Source organism: Phoca vitulina, unplaced genomic scaffold (genome assembly GCF_004348235.1).
Source record: "Phoca vitulina isolate PV1807 unplaced genomic scaffold, GSC_HSeal_1.0 scaffold23, whole genome shotgun sequence".
Taxonomy (NCBI): domain Eukaryota; kingdom Metazoa; phylum Chordata; class Mammalia; order Carnivora; family Phocidae; genus Phoca; species Phoca vitulina.
Genome location: NW_022589726.1, coordinates 7,269,677 through 7,289,260, shown reverse-complemented (window position 1 = coordinate 7,289,260; position 19,584 = coordinate 7,269,677). Strand labels below are relative to the sequence as shown.

Below are 19,584 nucleotides of genomic sequence, written 5' to 3'. Positions count from 1 at the left end.
ACTTATTTCATTGGGTAATAGTGAAAATTATATATATAATAATGCATACATAATATATGTGTATAATATGTATATACATATATATGTATATGTAGCTAGCATATAATTTTATTATAATATGCATAATATATATTTAATTATATATAATACATATACTCATCATAGCCTGGAGTGTATTTCTTGTCCCGTATGTCCCTCTTGGTGGTGAGAATATATATATATTCTCTCATATAATCTTCACAATTACCCAATGAAGCAAGCACTATAATTCATCCCCATTTTGTAGCTAAGGAAGCCAAGGCCTAGAGAACTCAGGTGACTTGCTGAAGGTCCTACAGGAATGATGCTGGGATGAGAACACAGGCTTCTATGCTCATCACCAGTTCACTCTACTGCCTTCAACTAGTTTCTTCCAAGAGTGAATAGTTTACTTTAGTGTTAGCTAAGAAACATATGAGACTCTAGAAGCTGTTTATTCTCATTTTAACTAAACTCAATCTTCCTTCTATTTTTGAAATTTCAAATTTACTGTCATGTACATATACTAAAGTTGACAAAACCCCTTATACTTGAAGGGATATGCAAGTCTAAATCATGAATATACCACAATGGTGACCCTATCTTTTGCAATGGTTTTCTTTGTAAGGAAACTGTCAGCTTTCTATAAAATGAAGATGATGGCTGGCCTCCCGCACTGATGGTCCACTTGTGAAGATCAATCTCTGGCAAACAAGCTGAAGAGCCAATAGGTCCAAACATCCCTTCTCATAAGAACATTCTCTCTTCACTTCCAGCCTTGAAGTATCTGGGTTTCATTTTATTTAGGTAACGTAAGGGTGTTCCTTATTTTATTCCTATGGTAAGCACAGGGAGAGAGCCCATCTTCTTTGAGGTTCTCTATAGGAATCATAATTACAGCCCCCAAAGGGAACAGACAGGACAAGAAATACTCACACCTCTCTGGACTATGATTAGATCTGGTTGGAAAGATAAGTGAGTAAATTTATAATCATATTAAACAAATGCATGGGATTCTTACCGTTATCAGAAGGGGGACATAGTTTTCAAAAAATTGGCTTTTGCGTGAATAAGAAATTAAGAACAAATGTTTCATGTCCAAAGCTACCCAAAATAGAAGGAAGGAGTCTCGAAGGAAAAAAAAAATCACCTCTTTGGTTATTTTCTCAGGTCAAAAGAGCAAGAAAAAAAAATTTCAGAGACAAAGTTGTAGGCGAAGGCAGTCTGAACTAATTCAGTCTGAAATTGGATTCCGTGCAATCACTATCCTAGAGATAATAGGTATCATTTCCTTGATCTTTGGCAGAGAGCTGTGCGCTCCTTAGCATCCCCCTGATCATTCAGGCACTGTAAAACACGCTCGCCGCTGACGCCAAGCGGCCCACACACTTTCTCCGGGCCAGAGACAATGGTTACCGTTTCACTTACGTGAGCTTTTGAAGTCTTTCTTTTTCAGTCTCCTCCTCATCATGGTTCCACGAGGGCTAGTAGAGTAGAGGCTTCGAGGTAAAGTCCCCATGTTCAGGGAACTCAGGCTGTATGCACTCATGGAGGTAGGAGAGAAGGAGGACACCAAAGCTGCTGTAAGAGAGTAGACACTTGGCACAGAGCGTTCTCGGGGGGTATGAGCCTGCTACCCTTGCCAACCAGCAATGATCCAGAGAGACACACAGGACGCACAGCAATGGCTAGGAAATACCCCAACCAGACAGAGAGCAGGTCTCAGAGGCCATGGGGACAGCCCTTCAGAATCTCCGAGTTCCAAGAGTCTACAACTCCTTGAGGAGCACCATGATCCTCGGGAGCACAATGGAACACAGAGACGCTCTATGAACGTTGCTTTAGACACACACACAACTAAGCATTAAAACGAGTCTCCCCATAAACAACAACTCCATGCATCAGGTACACAGTCTCATTTCCATAGATACATTCTGACATGAATTTCACAAGTGGTGCCAAATACACAAGGAGGCGCTGAGAACATCGTAGTCTCCATAATCTTTGGAATTGTTATCTCCTGACTACATACAAAGCATTCTGAACAGTGACATCCTTCCCTAATGACAAACGCTTTCTGACAGGGGAAAAAAAAAAAAAAAAAGCCAGAAATGATAAGTGGCTACTAAAAAAAAAAAAAGCACATAACACTCATGAAGCCAAATATGGTATGAATTAGATGAGGAAGAGGAAGCATATCATTTCAATGAAAGAGCAGGAGGGGAAAGTCTGGAACATTACGAGGGCTGTTTGGAGGAGGCGCTTTCGGGCCTGTCAGGGCTGGCACTCTGCAATGGTCAGGGTGGGTCGTATGAGGGTGATGGTAGGTGTGAAGGCTGCAGTGGTTGCTGGCCCAGGAATCCCACGTAAGTTGTCTGTCGGTCCTCTGAATTTTCACTGCCCACATGAAGTGATGATGAGAAATAAGAAAAAGAACCGAAAAAAAAAAAAAGGAAAAAATAACTGAATTGTACAAATAAAAAGTGTAACAAAAAAATGAAAGCTGCTTGCCAAAAAAAAAGAAAAAAAACGAAAAGAAAAAGAAAAAAAATCTACTGGCTTTGTCCTTTCTCAGTGATCAGCAAAACAGATGATTAACGTCAGGGATGGAAGCCTTTCATCTTCCCAAGAATAAAGCATGTCTTTCCCTGGCCCATTTCTTTTCTCCTTTTCAAATGACTACTGAATCAATTTCTAATCTCCCCCTGTACTTCGCAGCAGAGATTAAAAACATTTTTTTTTTTTAAAACTTACTTAAAAGTCAACCCCATAAAGATCTATGGCACACAACTAGTAATTAAAGATTTGCACATTATGGCCAGTTTAGTAGCACTTGTTTTGAGAAAAAAGAAGGAACAATAAATCACATTGGCTCATGATTCAAGTGGTTTACCAGTCACACATCACAATATACTGTTCTGACATTTTAATTACACTCAGATCCATCAACTGGACTTGACTTTTCTCAAACCCCCCCCCAAACCCCCAGAAAACCCATTCTCAATCATCTATCAATATCAGAATCTTATTTGTATCCTCCTAAGGAGAAAATAAAAGTCTCAATATATTTTATACTTTTTTGTATTTTTGCAAAAAAATGTTTACATTTGAAAGAGATAATTCTCAAAAGATTTCACATATTCTTATATTTTAAGATGCCGTAACATTTTAATAAAGCTTATTTCAAAATTTTCCTGTCCCCTTTATTGAAAAAAAATGTATATTGTGTTTCTATTCTAATTTCAACATTATTTAGATTTTATTTTCTACCCAGTGTTCTGAAAGAGGGGCAATGTTATGTGTGTTACTATGTCTGATATGAGATTTTTCATTGAACAATCTTAAAGAGTTAAAAATAACACATTAACTCGTATCTCCTTTTAGTGTCATGATTCTAAAGTAAAAGATGCCTAACATGTGAATTATTTAACAACATTTATTCATGTAGAGGGTCAAATACTCGATAAGTATTTAAAGGAGGCTCATTTAGATAAGGGCTTAAGTTGTCATTGGCCACCTGACAGCCTTTCTGGAGCGAGACCGCTCTCGGAACCAAAGCACCAGCAGGGAAGAGTATTGTGGGCTGTGGCTGACCTGGCTTTCAGTTCTGGCGCAGCCCTGCCTCTCTATAGGACCCTGGCCAGTTACTCAGCCTCCCTAAGCCTCAGTTTCCTCACCTGTTGAGTGGAGATCGGGAAAGCATCTCCCCTGCAGGACAATTGTGAGAATTATGCACACACTACTTCGCATGGTACACACAATAAAAACAAATGAGCTCTTACTACTACGATTGATTCTGCTTCCTTTCTATCTACTTGCCTACAAATAAAGTATCTTTTAAAGGAAAAAGACGTAGCTCTCACTCAATAAATTTCACTCAGCAGACACTTAGGTTTGGAGACTACCTCCGGAATCTGCACAACACCTGCATGGGCCCCGCAATTTTAAAGCTCTGCGCCCCCCGGCCCTTTCCTTCTGTCCGCCGCTGTTTCTAGTTTGGGTTCCATCTCCTTGTCCACTATCCTAGTTTCAAGCCATTATCTCCCTGACCCTTGCAACACCTGCAGACTTGGTTCCCTGATTTATCTACTTACATACCTCCCTCTCAGTATCTGTAAGACGGGATAATCTTTTAAATAAGTCACTCTCGGGGCGCCTGGGTGGCTCAGTTGGTTAAGCGACTGCCTTCGGCTCAGGTCATGATCCTGGAGTCCCTGGATCGAGTCCCGCATCAGGCTCCTTGCTTGGCAGGGAGTCTGCTTCTCCCTCTGACCCTCCCCCCTCTCATGTGCTCTCTCTCTCAAATAAATAAATAAAATCTTTAAAAAAAATAAATAAATAAGTCACTCCCATTTAAGTGGCTTCAGTGGGTTACAATTACAAGGAGAATCAAATGTGCCCCCTACTTATCTCTCCAGCTTTATCCTTATCACTCTCCCCATCATGTTGGTCTTACAGTTATTCTTAGAACAAGCCAGGTTGCTTCCTGCCTCAGGGCATTTGCCCTTGCTCTTCTTCCTCCTCCCAGTTGCCTGCAGGGTTGGCTCCTCCTTATCGTGCAGGTCTCAGCTAAGGTGCCACCTCCTCAGAGAAGTTGTTCTGACCTCCCTGGCTGCAGAGCTGCCCTATCCCAAGCTAGCCCATTACTACTCTCTATTCTTCATAGCACTTATTACAGTCTGATGTGGCTTTATTTACTTAACATATTTTACATGTTTGTCTCTCTATACTGAAATTCCATGAGAATAGGAATCTACTTTGTTTGTCTTGCTCACTAGACTTATCATAGCAGCTAGAACAGTGCCTGGTCCATCATGACAGATGAATGAATGAATGCGTAAGTGAACAGGAATCAGCCGGAGTGTACCTGTCCACGCTGCAGCAGCATTTTCCTTGTGATAAACAGTGTTGCGGGGGAAGTTCATAATGGATTCTCTTTGCCCATCCTCCTTCTATTTTGGGGAGTGCAAGAAGACTTCTTGGAAAGATGTGATCACTGCTGGGTCTGGCTAATCCACACCAACAGCCACTCTAATGAGCTTTTTACACTGTATTGTCTATGTTTCAAATGAAGGCAGAGCATAGCGAATGGACTTTAGAATTCTACACTCACTTTTTGGCTCAGTTCTTTAAGGAGGACTTTGAAAATTATTGGGCATTTTTTTTATGACTGTAGCACCCAATTAACAAATCAATAAGAAAGATATTATTGACCACTCTTGGGTGCCCAGCCCTGTGCCAATCGTTACAGGCAGATTAAGTGTAGGTCATAACCTTTACCTTGACTCTGAGCTGTTCCTGATGACTAAATCTTCATACATATGAAATAATAAGGGACGAAAATGACGTAAGAGAATGCATGAAATTGTATGCCATGCATAATGAATGCAAAGATGTTCAACAAATAATGTAGGCCAGGGAGCACAGCTACTGCCTACTTTGAACATACACTCCAAATCTACTCTGTTTTATGGTGGCGTACTTGATACTCATATGCTTGTTAGGCAAGCGTTTCACGAGTTTTAAGATAAGATGTTACATTTTGCAAAAAGCATTTCTATACATTCTCCCATTTAATGGTCCCAATAATAACAGGCAACTTTCCCTGAGCACTTGCTATATACCAGGCATCGTGCTAAATGCTATTTCATGGATTATCTTAGATAATTGTCACAATTCACTTAGGAGGCAGGTGTTGCTGTTATTATCACGCCCATCTTACAGATGAAGAAACTGAGGAATAGAAAAGTTGGGTTGCTTGCTTAATGCCCCAAGTGGTGGAGCCAGAATTAAGTCTGGAAGTCTGATTCAAGAGTCCCTGCCTTTCAGCCACCACACGCTGCCTCTTCCTGTGGGTGTTCCTGGATTTGTGCAGATACATACGCAGCAAGTTAAAAATAAAATGCTTTTTACATCTTCCAGGATGGCGTCACTGTTGGAGTCCTACGATGTATCTGACATGGAGGGGACTTTTGTCTGTTCTCCTCTCTCACTGTACCCTCCTGCCCTGTCCGGGATGTCTATGGGCACAGGCCAACAGCTGATTTTGTGGTTGCTCCTGGAGCTCACAAATGGAAGGTCCTCCAGGCACTGAATGTACTGAACCTTGTGACTCTGCTCCATGTTCTCTTCCAAAGTCTCATGAACTTCAATCATGATTATGTCTTCCAAAGACCCTCAGTGGGAACAATTTCTAACCTTATTGGAAACTCATTCTTGTTGGCATTTTTAGTGCTATTTATCAGCAAAAGGCACAATTACTCTCATTCCTAGCTGATGTGCCCGTTTCTTTATTTCCCTGAAAACACTGTGGTGGTGAATACTGTGTTGGGAAGCAAAACTTGGGAAATATATTTCCATCCACCTTGGGATGAGAGACATGCTGTTCGGGCATCAGAATTCCTGAAAAAAATTACCAGAACTTTCTTGTGGCAAAAGGGTAAAACTATGTAAAACCATTCTACCACATTAAAAAACCCAGAAGTTTGAGAATTATAAACACCATAAAATTTTGGGGGTATTTTTTTCCCCTCCTTAACCGTGATGTAATTATGTTTCGGAGCCAATAATTTTGTCCTTTTGGAAATGCAAGTCTGATTTTAATGTAAAATATAAGGAGATGCCTGTAGGCGAGATAAGAAAGAGGGCGCAACTGTCAGCCAAAGGAGATGATAAGGTCGGAAGTGGAAGCTAGAATTACTTCAATTACCAGCCCCCATCCTCCACCCCTCTGAAAAATCACAATGACATCAGGTTTTTGGTAGTGAAAAAAAAATTTGTTCTTGGCCTCCATGCATCTTAGGATATAAATTCACCCTCTCAAATTGTCTTGACAGGTAAAAAGATTTAATATTTCATGAGTTGGAAACTATTTGGACTACTTACGATTTGTACACAGGGCCAATAAAAAGGGGGAGATGGGGCTGTAATGACATTTTGCAAGGGTCTGCTCCGTAGTTCTGATTCTCTGACAGCAGAATTTATCAAGCCGAATCTCACGCTGAGAAAGCACCACACTGTGTGCATTCTTAGACCCACTATGCTCCAGCTCCAGTGATGACTTCGGGTTAATTTAGAAGAGACTTAGTTTTAGAAATCTCTCCCCTCTGCCAGTGTGCCCCGTGGGGTCTCCTGAGCGGAACGGGGTGCATTCCCATGAACCCCTTACTGTTTCTAGTCAGAGGAGGCAGAGTTTCCTTCCCTAACCTGCCTCTACAGCAACCCTTCTCTGCTCCATTGTGTCAAATTAAAATCTGATAAAGGTAATGCTGTACTAGAGATTTTCATTAGCTCCAGGCTGGCTAAGCTCCATTTAATTAAAAAAGGTTGCATCCAGCTGACTCATTCAGTATGAAAATGATCTGGTCCCTCTTTTTTTTTTTCTTTTCTTCCAAACTGTGGCAAAGTGCGGTGTGTTTCAGAAGGTGGGAGATGCATAATACAAACGATCTCCTCACAAGCAAAATTTCAATTCCAGAGAAAATGGTTCTCTTTCTCTAAAAATACAAAAAAAAAAAAAAAAAAAAAAGCTCGTCTCCAGTCGGGCCCCCTGACAGCACTCGTGAAGCTTCAAGGAATCCATTTCAAGGAATAACAAAGGAGGGCACTTGGCGTAAGGGAAAGGAGAGAGGAGTTGGAAGAAAGACTCTCCAGTGGAGTGTCATTTGGGGTTCCAAGCCCTTTATCTTGTACCAGGTTTTGTTTAAAGATGCCTAAGTGGAGGGTACATAAACACTTAGCAAACATATCTGTGAGTTTCCACACAGTAAAAATGTGGGTCCTCTCAGCTGACAGCTGTTACAGAATAAATGTAGTCAAATATTCTGATACTCCCAGGAAAGGTACTTGCTCACAGAGGTGGTTCTCCATCCTAAGGGAAAAGCTACTCTGGCAAATAGACAAAATATAGAGAAAGTCAACCTTTCCTATGACTGTTTTTTTTTTTTTCCCTCTCCAAATATCTGAAGGGTGTGCCACGAATACCCAATTCATAATTATTTTTAAAAAGTGAGAGTTTTACAATATGCCTTCATTGTCCTTCAAGTAGAATGGAAATTCAGTATGCGGAACAGGAAGTCAAATTCTTTCCCTTCTCTCCACACTCAATTCGCAACAAAGCCTTTAAAAAAAAAAAAAATCAAACAGTACAAGCCTGAAAATTCTGTTTCAAATAATGTTTCTTTCTTCAATTTTGATATTTCAAATAAATTACGTTTGGCTCAGGGGTTGGGGGCGATCTGGAAGATGAAGAAAAGCCAACAAAGATAACCTGCTGCTTTGAAAAGAAATGATAAAGCCGGAAGTAGACTCTGTGTCTTCTGGCCTCTAACTCTGCTGAAGAAGCAGTAACTGCAAGGGGAAGATACAGAGACTTAGCTAGCTGGATCCTCTCACCATGGTCAGGTCCCTTCAGGGCCAGGCGGGTCTGATGATGGGGCAGAATCTCAAGCTTGACCTGGTCGGTGGTGTTGGCCAGGAACTGGGTGGCCTCTGCTAACGTACAGTACTCCATGCTCGTTCCGTCGATGGACAGGACGTGGTCTCCCACGTGCAGGGCACCACATCTACGGGAAGGGGAAGGACAAATACTCAGTAGGATGAGTGCCTTCCTCTTTGGACTATGACTTTCACGGCCTTCACAGTTAACATTTCACACAGTTTCAATTTACTTAAAAATAGGAAAAGTTTAAGTGTTATAGGAAACACCATCTGTCAAATGTTAAGTACCTTGTGTAGGAATAGGAATATAGAAAATACAGAAAAACTCAAGGAAGTGTTTTTCTCTTGCGCTTCTTAAAAAAGAATATATTATTTCAGGGTGGCAGTGCCAAAAGTTGAAGGGAAGTGAGTAGGAGGGAAGAGAAGAACAGGACAATTTTTCCCCTTGGCTTTTTTTTTTTTCTCCTGTGATTTTTCCTTGTTGGTTTTTATATCTATGAGTATGAGCTGGTAAATATTCAGAATGTCAAGATGTGACTCGCATAATTGGAATGGGATCATTTACAACTACTTTATGTGTGAATGGGAATAACTGGGGGAGACTCAGCTAATGCTTTTTCAGAACCCCTCACATGAGCTGCCAAATCACCAGTGCTTTATTATTATATTTTACTTTGTTATTCTGGAGTTAAACATCGATTAGTAGAAAAGCTCTCGATGGTGATGGAAATTATGCAGGAGTCAAAAGAGTCAAAAAGGAGGCCTGCGTGGTGAGTGAAGGGGAAAGCTGGGGGGTGGGGGAAGGGCTAGCTGCTACATCTTGCTGAACTCAAGAGACTGGCTACTGGATGAGTTGAGAAAAGCAAACACAGCAGTCAGCATCCCGACATACCAGTCAAGTGGACAGCTCCTTAAACTGGTTACCCCCTGCAGAATGGGAGAAAAACAGAGGGAGAAAATTAAAGCATCCTGCACCATTGTGGTGGAGAATACCCCTGGATCAACGGCCGTCACTGGTAAAGAACCAAATGTAGGGTAAGCCCACAGTGGAGCTGTGGACTGACCACCACAGGGGTTGCTGCAGGTTACTGCGTCAGGGTGGGAGGTTTCCCACGTAGGGCGAGGGCCTCTGGAAAAGAGGCTGGAAACATGCAGGGGAGGCGGGGCCTCTCGGAGTACATCGAGCAATTTGCACAGTGGGAATAGTCTCCTTCTCAAGACAAAAAAAGCATTTCAAGTCGTCCCTTCCATCTAAAAATAAAATTCTGTGTGGATGCACTTGGAGAGCTTCGGGGATGGAAGTGGGGGTTTTCTTACCAGGAGCTGGGAGATAATTTATTAGGTGGGGAGGTAGTCTTTTTGCCCCCAACCCTTCTTACCTTATAAGTCTAAAATAGTAATTAGGAAAAAGAATTCAGGAAAAAGGACTTTTGTTTTTATTGTGTCATAGGAATGAACGCTGTTTTCAGGGGCCCTTGAAGACAGTGAAACCCTAGGATTAACATTCTATGACAGTGTAAGACCTCTCTTTAAAGACTGCATTATTTCAAAAATATTGTTTTACTCATTTAAGAAAAAAGGAATGAGATTTTTATAAGATTTTGGCAAGATTTAATTGTTAACAGTTCAGGAAAACGTATGACTTCTCTAAAGGGAGCATACTAAAGATATGCTTAGCTACCCTACACCAAAAACAATCTATCACCCTAGAACACGGTAGGAAAACTTGTTCAGTTGCTTGACTTTCTTTCTTCCTACCTCTAATGGCTACACCAAACATCTGGATGAGGCAACATAACATTATGGGGTGACTGATAAGGTAGGTGAATTTTTAAGCCCTAGAACTGTACCTTGTTTTCTTGATGAAACTTGTATAAACGGGCAGGAGAGCTGTTTTTTAATCATATATGTATGTGTGTGAATGCATGTGTACATGTGTAAGTATTACATATGTGTGTATATACATATAGAAATATATACATATTTTAACACTCATGCAGTTTTGAAAAGTAGGCACTTTCTACAACACCCACCTGTCTGCAATACTTGCAGATTTGATTTTGTCTATGACAATGACCTGTTTGTTACAGCACATCGAGGTAGTTAGGGCAACCCCAAGGCTGGCACCAGGAGTTTTGGCAACTTCAACTAGCAGTGGCCCGGACGCTGTTGCCACAGAATCTACGGAAGAACAAATTTCAGAAAACAAAACAAAATAAAACCAATAAGCAAACAGACACACGAAAAATGTGGAGAATGTTCAGTCTGATGTTGGTCTATTAACGTTATCGCTGAAACTTACATTTCCCTCCAGGTACCATCCCCCTGGCCCTGGTAACTTCTTAGGGCACCTTTTAGGACACCTGTTCTATCCAGCTTGCATATCCAGTAATATGTACACAGGTTTATCTCTTCAATTAAAGTTTAAGCTTCACATTAGTTGGGATAATGTTTTGTGTATCTTTATGCCCTCTTTATCACTTGGCACAGTGCCTGGCAATACTAGGTTTCTCAATAAAAGTTTTTCAAACAGCACCTACTGTGGATGGATGGATGGATGGATGGTTGGATGGGAGAGAAGGATGAACAGATGAAGTCTCTCAGTAGCCAAATACTAGGAATGCATACACTAAGTTGAATTTGTAAGTCCTTTGGGTCTTTCCCTATTCTGGACCTGATCTAGGGTCACTTCGCCCTCGGCAGTGACTTCACACCACACAGGCTTTATTTTTGGCTTGGAACACTCTTTATTCCTTCAACTCCTCCTCACCTTGGGGACTCAGTGTAAACATCAGCTCCTCTGAGAAGCCTCTCCTGACTCATGATTTGGGGAGATCCCTTTCTCATGTGCTCCTACAGCCTGCTATATTCCTTCTGTTATGGCACACACCTCACTGTTTTGCAGTGGCCAGTGTGGATTACATGCTTCTGCCCTTTGCCAGACTGCAAGCTGGCTGCGAAGGCAGAGATGATGTCTTGTTGATCACGACATCCTCAATGCCGGGCATAATGATCGGCCCAGAAGAGGAGGTGAGCCATAAACAGTTGTTGAATGAATGCATGAATAAATGAGAAAACTCATGAAGTCCCTTAAAGTTCAGAAGAGGCAGGGGTCATACGGGTAAGAGCCCTGGACACGGAATTAAAACACCTGCGTTTAATTCTTTTTTTCACAATATTTTGATCACGGTACCTCAGACAAGTTACTAAAACTTTCTAAGTCAGCTTGCTTGCCTACAAAATGGTATCCTTTCCTCAGTGTTTATTTTGATGAAATCAATGTCTTGTTAAAGCGTTTTGTAATTTACAAAGTGCTATACATAGAGAATATTATTATTATTGCTATATTATGACCTCAAGCATTTTACAAGACTGTATTACAAGACTGTAATATTTTTCTGATTTTCTACTGCTCTTCATTAATGCAAATTTGTCTTTCTCCACGTACATTTTATCACGGAGGCAACGCTCAGATATGGTGAACTAGGAAATCTGTGTTCCTGTTGCTGAAGCTCAGGCAGTATGGACTGACTCCTGAAGCTGAAAGTTCCATTGGAGAGAGCAATTTTCAGTTTGCTATGAAACAAGGTATTTCTCAAATAAGGTAAAGATGAGAACATTCATGCCAACAACATTCGTATTCCAGTGCTAAGGATTCGTGTATGTACGTTCTTTCTTTTTTTTTTTTTAAGATTTTATTTATTAATTTATTTCAGAGAGAGAGAGGGCGTGAGTGAGAGAACACAAAAGGGGGGTAGGGTGGGGAGAGGCAGAGGGAGAGGGAGAAGCAGACTCCTTGCTGAGCCAGGAGCCCGATGCTGGAGCTGAATCCCGGACTCCAGGATCATGACCCGAGCTGAAGGCTGTTTTAGTGGTCCTTTCTTCACTAGGGTAGTCGATTCTGCCCACCTCTCAACTCTCATAGTCCAAGTTCTGTGACTAAGTGCACAAAATCTGGTGCCTCGAGCTTCACACTCTGAAGTCTGCTGTCCTCCTCTTCCTTGAGCAGGCTCCCTAGCAAGGTCCCTTCTTGCTTAGGTTGACCCTCGTGTCAGCTCTGGCCCAGTAGGGCCTTTTCTTTACATTATCTTTATAGAACTTTAGAAGGACTTAATTAATTAAGGTATAATTGACAGATTACCTTAGTTTCAGGTATACAATATGATGATCATATATTCATATATGCTGTGAAATGGTCACCAAAATAATAGAAGGAATAATTTTAGGAGGACTAATTTCCAAAATCACTTCCCATAGACTGGTTGGATTATAACAGATAGCTTTGTGAGGTGATAATCACACATATTCTTCCACTTGGTTTTCTCATGTCAAAAGATAAATTTCTTTGACTTAACAGATGAAAGCAATAAAGTTTCTCTGTTACTTATAACTTAATCTCTTACAAATGACAGAAACTGGTAGTTGTTCCTTGGTATTCCATCTTCCTTTTTTTCTTCAGTAATAAGCTGCCAAGCTAAGGACATTTCCCAGCCTCCTTTGCAGTGAGGTGCAGCCAAGTGACCAAATTCCAGCCAATGGGGAGTGAGTGGAAGTGAGAAGTGAGCTGTTCTGGATGTGCTCTTAAAAATGATGGCTGTGCTCTCCTTGATCTCATTTCCTCCTTGTTGCTGTTGCAATGTGGGCCCAGCCCTGGTAACCCATCTTCAACCATGTAGGCAAGAGCAGGGAGCCACGTAGAGGAAGCTTTGGTTTCTGAAACCCTATCTCCAGAGATCGGTGCTCTCCCAATAAATAAACTTCTATCACATTTAAGCTAATATTTTAAGCTTGGGTCTTTGTTAAAAGCTAAATCTATATCCTGATAGGCCTTTTCACTTGTGTCTATCCCCCAATGTATCTTTCTTGAATTGTTATTCTAAGAGGCAGCTATTTACAACTAGGTATTTGCAGATGTAAATTTTTTATAAAACCACAATCAAACATTACCCAGTGTACACGACGTATCCATTTTTCTTAAAAGCATTACATCATGATTAAAGATCAGAGTTTTTAAAGAGGTTATCAGCATATGTGGAAATTGTTTAAATGTAAACTCTTACATTGTTATTCTTTTTTTCCGGCCTATATTTATCAAGGTCCTAAAAATTATATTCTTGCATGGTTCTAACGTTCCAGTTATGGTGAAGAATGAATATTAAGCTTTTTCCTGTATAAAGAAATGAGAGGAACATCTTCTATCAAGAAACATAGAAAAATATTGGCAAACTTGTAGGGAATTGATTACGCACAAGAAGCTTTTTCCTTTCTGATCTTTAAGGATCTAATTAGTGTTTAAGAACACTTTTGAGATGAAGGTAAAGGTGTTTTATCAGGCTGTAGTGTTCTAGAAGAATGGAACAATTAGGAGAAATTGTTGGTAGGAAAGGAGGCAGACACAAAGTCAAAAGTGAAGTGCTACACATTAAATGCATGTGAGTAGCTGACAAAAAAGTTTTAAAGAGGTCATGGGAGACCTTTGCTCTCCTCATCCCTTTAGCTTTGCACTTGCTGTTAGTGCCCTGCTATCATTGAATTATGGATCCTCCCATGTGGAGGGGGGCCTTGGGGTTAGACTGAAGAGAATGGGGTGTGTCTAGAACAAGTGTCAGGTTCTCTTGAAGTAGATGATGTGCATACAATTAAAGTGGTTTACGGGGGGAAGAAAGAAGCATAGAACAAGTGCACCAGATCTTCCGCCGCTATTAATTTAGAAGAGAAGAGAGATAACACCCACAACTGCTCTGGTGCACCTCTAGAATAAGTTTCTCTTTAAGCAGTACTTGCCCCAGTAAGACTTCAAAGGAAAAACAAGTGCAATATTTCCACTTGGGGGAGCCAAATGTGCCATGAACAAGTTTCTTTTAAGCTTTAAAGTAGAAAGCTTCAGAGTTCTGAGAAGAGAAATTTAAAGTCATGGTTAAGGGAAGAAGCATGGACTTCCAAGCTGAGCTTAGGGCTGGAAGCTGGGAGGGCGATGCCTAGCTCTGCCACCGACATACCATGCAGCCCAACCCATCATTTCCTTTAGAGCTCATTTTCTTCATTTGTAAAATAAGGGGACTTCAATAAAAGCTCTCTAGCCTGATAAGCTATGACTCTACAAAGAAATAGCAAGGTCAGGTAAGGAAAAGCCTAGGGAATCAGAAAATTAGAGAAGGTTGATAAACTTTATAACAATATGCAATAGCTAAATTTAAATTTCAATATCCTCCGAATGAGTAGAAGAGGTGAATCGCTAGATAGAAAAGTGATTCTGGATAACTGAGGTTTACCAAGATGGGTTGTAAAACCTCACACTCTTAAGTATTTTGATAACAACAATAACATCCTTTAAAGACGGAGTTTGAGGGATGGTCTCCCATCTTTATACACTCATTATATAATAGAAAGATTTCACATTAAGAAGTTTCCAGGACACAACTTTAACTTTCTAATAAGACTGTGTGTGTGTCATAATGAGGTCCTAACTTATACCGAAAAAAATAAAGATAGTGAGGAAAGGAAGGTGCTTATCTCATGTAAAGATGATCAGGGATTTAAAAAAAATTTTATTTGAATTCTATTTAGCTAACATATACTGTATTATTAGTTTCAGGGGTAGAATTTAGTGGTTCATCAGTTGCATATAACACCCAGTGCTCATTATATCAAGTGCCCTACTTAATGCCCATCACCCAGTTACCCCATCTCTCCATCCACCTCCCCTCTAGCAACCCTCAGTTTGTTTCCTATAGTTAAGAGTCTCTTATGATTTGCCTCCCTCTCTATTTTTATCTTATTTTATTTTTTCTTCCCTTCCCCTATGTTCATGTTTTGTTTCTTAAATTCCACATATGAGTGAAATCATATGGTATTTGTCCTTCTCTGACTTATTTCACTTAGCATAATGCCCTCTAGTTCCATCCATGTCATTGCAAATGGCAAGATTTCATTCTTTTCTATGGCTGAGTAATATTCCATTTTATACACACACACACCACAAGGATGATCAGGGATTGTTGACAACAGTTTACTGAATATGAGCTCAGCCTTCTATTCTTTCTCCTTTGTAGCCCAGTTTCACTTAACCACGATCACTCTTAAATTTATGTGTCCAGCACATATCCTTCCCCAGAGCTCCCACTGCTCCCACTGCCACGTTGAATAATTCTTGGATGTTTCATGAGCACAACAAACACAATATGTGCAAAACTGATAGTGAGCCCACCACACTTCACTGGTTCTCCTCCGTGTTTCCTTCTCTCAGTGACTGACTCCTGTTATTCTCCATCATGCAAACCAGAAACCTAGGAGTCATCTCAATTCCATCCTCTTCCTCATCCTCACAAATTCCTCTTTACTCTAATTCCTAACAGCTCTCAATTTCATCCTTTCTTTCCATCTCCACAATCACTCTTTCAGTCTAAGTTACCATCATCTGATAGCCCCTCATCCTCTCATGGCCTCCCCCTTCCCGAAGCTGGTGATCTTTTAAAAAGTGTATATCTCATCATGTTAACACCATGCTTAAATCTCTTCAGTGGCTGTTCATGTGGGGTAAAAAAATTTAACACTATCTACAAGGACCTACATCTGGCTCCTCCTTACCTCACCAGTTCTATTTCCCACCATTCTGCTCTTGCTCTCTCTGCTCCAGCCCCCTCCTTTTCTTTCAATTCTTCAAAAATGCCATGTGCCTTCTTGCCTCTGGTCCCTTCTGTCTACCTGGAATGCTCCAACTCTCCCCTATTTCTCCTTCACCTACTTCTCTACCACTGCTTTGCTCAAATTTCACTTCCTCAGGGATTCCTGCTCTGCCCTGCAAACCATGTCAACCTTCCTCAGAAATGCATTAATTGAACCCTGTGCTTTTCCTTCACAGCACTTCTAATAAATGTCATTCAACAATTAGTTGTTTAATTAGCTATTTAGTTCATTGTTCTTGGATAAAAATGTAAGCTCCATGCAGTAGGAATTGTGTACGCCCTCCTCATGACTGTGGTTCTCCACAGTCTATGATATGTACATAGTAGGTGCTCAGTGATATTGTTGGCGAAGCAAGCGAAAGCATCAACACCTATTATTTTATTCAAGGTGCTATGCTAAATATACTGATGATGCAGAAATTTAAGTCATATTCTTTTGCTTGAAGTAGTTCCTAGTGTAGCTGGGGTCATGTTAACCCTATGCTTAAATCCTCTCCATGGCTATTCTTGTAACAGGCTGCATATGCATACATAGATAATGTTGATGATGAACAGTATTTTTCTTTTGTCTAAATTCTAAACCTGCATAATGAATTCCATCTAATGCTTCACAATATCAGACTGAGAAGTGTGTGAGTTTACCTAGTAGTGAAAGAATGAGGGAACAGTCCATTGGCAGAAAGGTACCCTACCTTCTTCCAGATGGAACTTGAGCTCATTGGTCATTCCACCTCTAAAGTGGGTATTATATAAGCAGCTGAAAATGGTCAGGTAAATGAGCCACCTCCAGGATTACGAGCTCTTAAAAAAGACCACTATCTTTTAAGGATTGACACAAAGGTCCTGCACCTTAAAGCCATGAAGAGATGTGAATGCTCTGGATGTCTGGGAGAGGACATTGTCTGGCCCCAGGAGGATCTGCCAGACCAGCTTATCTGCAGAGGACTCAGCAAATCATGTTGACCTACAGCTACACAGAACCACAGAGTAGAATATGCTTATTTGAGTCAGGGTCCTCACAAGAAACAGATGATACATTCAAATTAGGGTAATTTGATGAGAATTTAATAAAAAAAATATTTAGAAAGATGTGGGCAGGTTAGAGGGAAACCGCAGGGATAATGCAATACTCTGGGGCCAGAAGCAAAAAGCACCTTACTACACTGCCCTGAAGAAGCAAAGGATAGAGCTGTTAGTGAAATGGGGATTCAGAAAGGACTGTGTGGAAAGGGCTACCTGAGAAGTGCTGGCACCTTCCGTCAAAGGATGTAGCCAACTCCAGTGAACCCATAGCAAGGAGGCCAGGGAATAACACTCTCCATCCCTGTCCTCCCTCCCTCTCATCTCCTACCATGATTCCCTGTTAGCTAAACTCAACTGGAGCCTGAGGCCATGAGAGCCCATTATGCAGGCCTGTAGGTCGGACACACAGCAGCATGGAGAAGGGTGGTGAGCGGCTCTAGAGGTAAAAAGGAGGATAGCCTTGTTTGTCTACATCTCCCCTCAATTTCTTTCCACAAAGTCTGAAGGCTGCTTGCTTTAAACTAAATATGTAATACAAAGAAATAATCAGGGAGAAGAAAAGGAGCCTACAAATGCCTTGCCCACAAGGGTTAATAGAGACGCTCTGAACTGCAAAAATGACTTGGAACTACAGGTCAATTGGAGGAGACAGAAAGTAGATTGGTAGTTGCCAGGGCTTGGGGCCACAGTAGAATAGGGAGTGACTGCTTAAGTTTTGCATCCAGACAGAGCTGATGGTTGCACAATGTTGCAAATGTACTAAATGCTACTACTAATTGTACATGTTAAAGTGGTTAATTATAGATTGGCGAATTTTGCTTGAGTTAAAAAAAAAATATGACTCTGAGTTTCCTGGATACTGGGACAATAAAGGAAACATGGTCAATTACATAGTTATCACCATTCCAAAGGGGAAGTCTTCTAGTCCCTATATGGGAAATAAAGATTCTCTGTCTGGGAGAAAGATATCTCTCCCATGGGATTTTATATATATGGTGCTAATTGATATAATGGGGAATATCCTCAACACATTTTTATAATAGGACACAGAGGTAGTTTCCAATGGCTGTTCTGTGATCAAGGTTGAGGAATAGAATTAAAAAGCAAATCAATGATAGTGTCTCTATAATGGAATAAGCTAATGTGGTGGTCAACTTGATCTAAAGGCAGACCCTAGGGTAGACAGACTAGATGCTTCTCTGGGGATCTTTCCTGGATTTCAAGCCTTTCCCTCACTTGGGTTTCCAACAGAAGTTGGATATCAGACATTTCAAGAAGGTCCTCTGTGAGAAGACTCTGGTATGTTGGCATTTTATATACATAACTGAGACCAGATCCATTTGCTTTAGACATCAGATGAATCAGTGGCAGGATTAATGTACTTATCAGGAGATGAGAAGCCTAACCAGATTCTTGCCAGGTTAGAAGATCACCTACCTCACATTCCCACAGGACTGAGCTTCCTAAATCTGCAGGCTAACTCACCATTCTTGCAAAAAAATGAATTTTAAAAATACATTTATTAAGTGCTAACTATATGCCAGGAACATTAGAAGGTATACTGGGGACTCAAAGATGGAAATGTATTACCCCTCCCTTCTAGTAACCCCTGGGGATCCCTTGCCAAGAAGGTGGGGGAGTAGGATAGAACTCCTGGATTCCACTATGGAAAATGATTCTGTTGAACCTCCTGAAGTTTTTAGTTACTTTTTTTTTTTTTTTTTAAACTGCAGGACATACAATGCTTGCAATTCCCCCCACCCCATGAACTCTTTAATAGTAGTAGGGTCAATGTGCTTATAAAAAATAATGGGTCATCAAATAGGATGTGATTTCTAGGTTGCTAGGAAAATTACTCAAATATGTCAAAAGATGCGCAGAAGGTGACCAAAGTTCCCTCTCCAAAAGGACTGTCTGTAGAAAGGCAACTGGTATTACCAAACATCTATGGTACATTTCACGGGAATGGCAATGACCATGAGACCTACTGGGATCTGAGGAGTTCCGAGCATAGTGAGTTGGGATGGTTGGGATAAGCTTTTTAGATAACACAGAATTTGATCTGAATGTTTCTCAGCTGCCTTTATTTTAATGGGCTCTAAGAAAACAACAAAACTATTTTAGCAAGTAAGCTTTCCAGCATTAGCCACGTGGCAGTTCTTTCTGCATCACAGAAGGAGATCCACAAATGTTTAATTGATCATTAGCCTTTTCTGGCAATTGCTTTCCGTGATAAATGTTTCCCCACAACAGCACCAAGAAGCTCGTACTGACTGCCTTGTGGTATTAAGCCTACTTCCCTGGTTGCCACCTAATTCCATTTACAGAAAGCCTTATGAAAAGTAGGAGTCCAAAAGCCCTGGCTTTATTCCAAGATGTCTAAGAAGATGCATAGCAAAAGTAAAAGCAAGCAGACAGG

General features: G+C 40.8%; 1 protein-coding gene across 11 annotated transcripts in view; it reads right to left on the bottom strand.

Moving 5' to 3' along the window:
* GRIP1 (glutamate receptor interacting protein 1) overlaps window positions 1-19,584 on the bottom strand; it is a 659,234-nt gene that overhangs the window by 89,035 nt on the left and 550,615 nt on the right. For 7 of the 11 annotated variants that reach the window (XM_032420901.1, XM_032420895.1, XM_032420897.1 and 4 more), the window contains 4 exons: window positions 10,491-10,638; window positions 8,413-8,582; window positions 2,260-2,415; window positions 1,447-1,599 (listed from right to left, as the gene is read on the bottom strand). In XM_032420901.1, the coding sequence (XP_032276792.1) occupies window positions 1,447-1,599; window positions 2,260-2,415; window positions 8,413-8,582; window positions 10,491-10,638 (627 nt within the window). The remainder of the gene's footprint in view (window positions 1-1,446; window positions 1,600-2,259; window positions 2,416-8,412; window positions 8,583-10,490; window positions 10,639-19,584) is intronic. The other 4 variants (XM_032420900.1, XM_032420904.1, XM_032420896.1 and 1 more) reach the window with 3 other exon arrangements.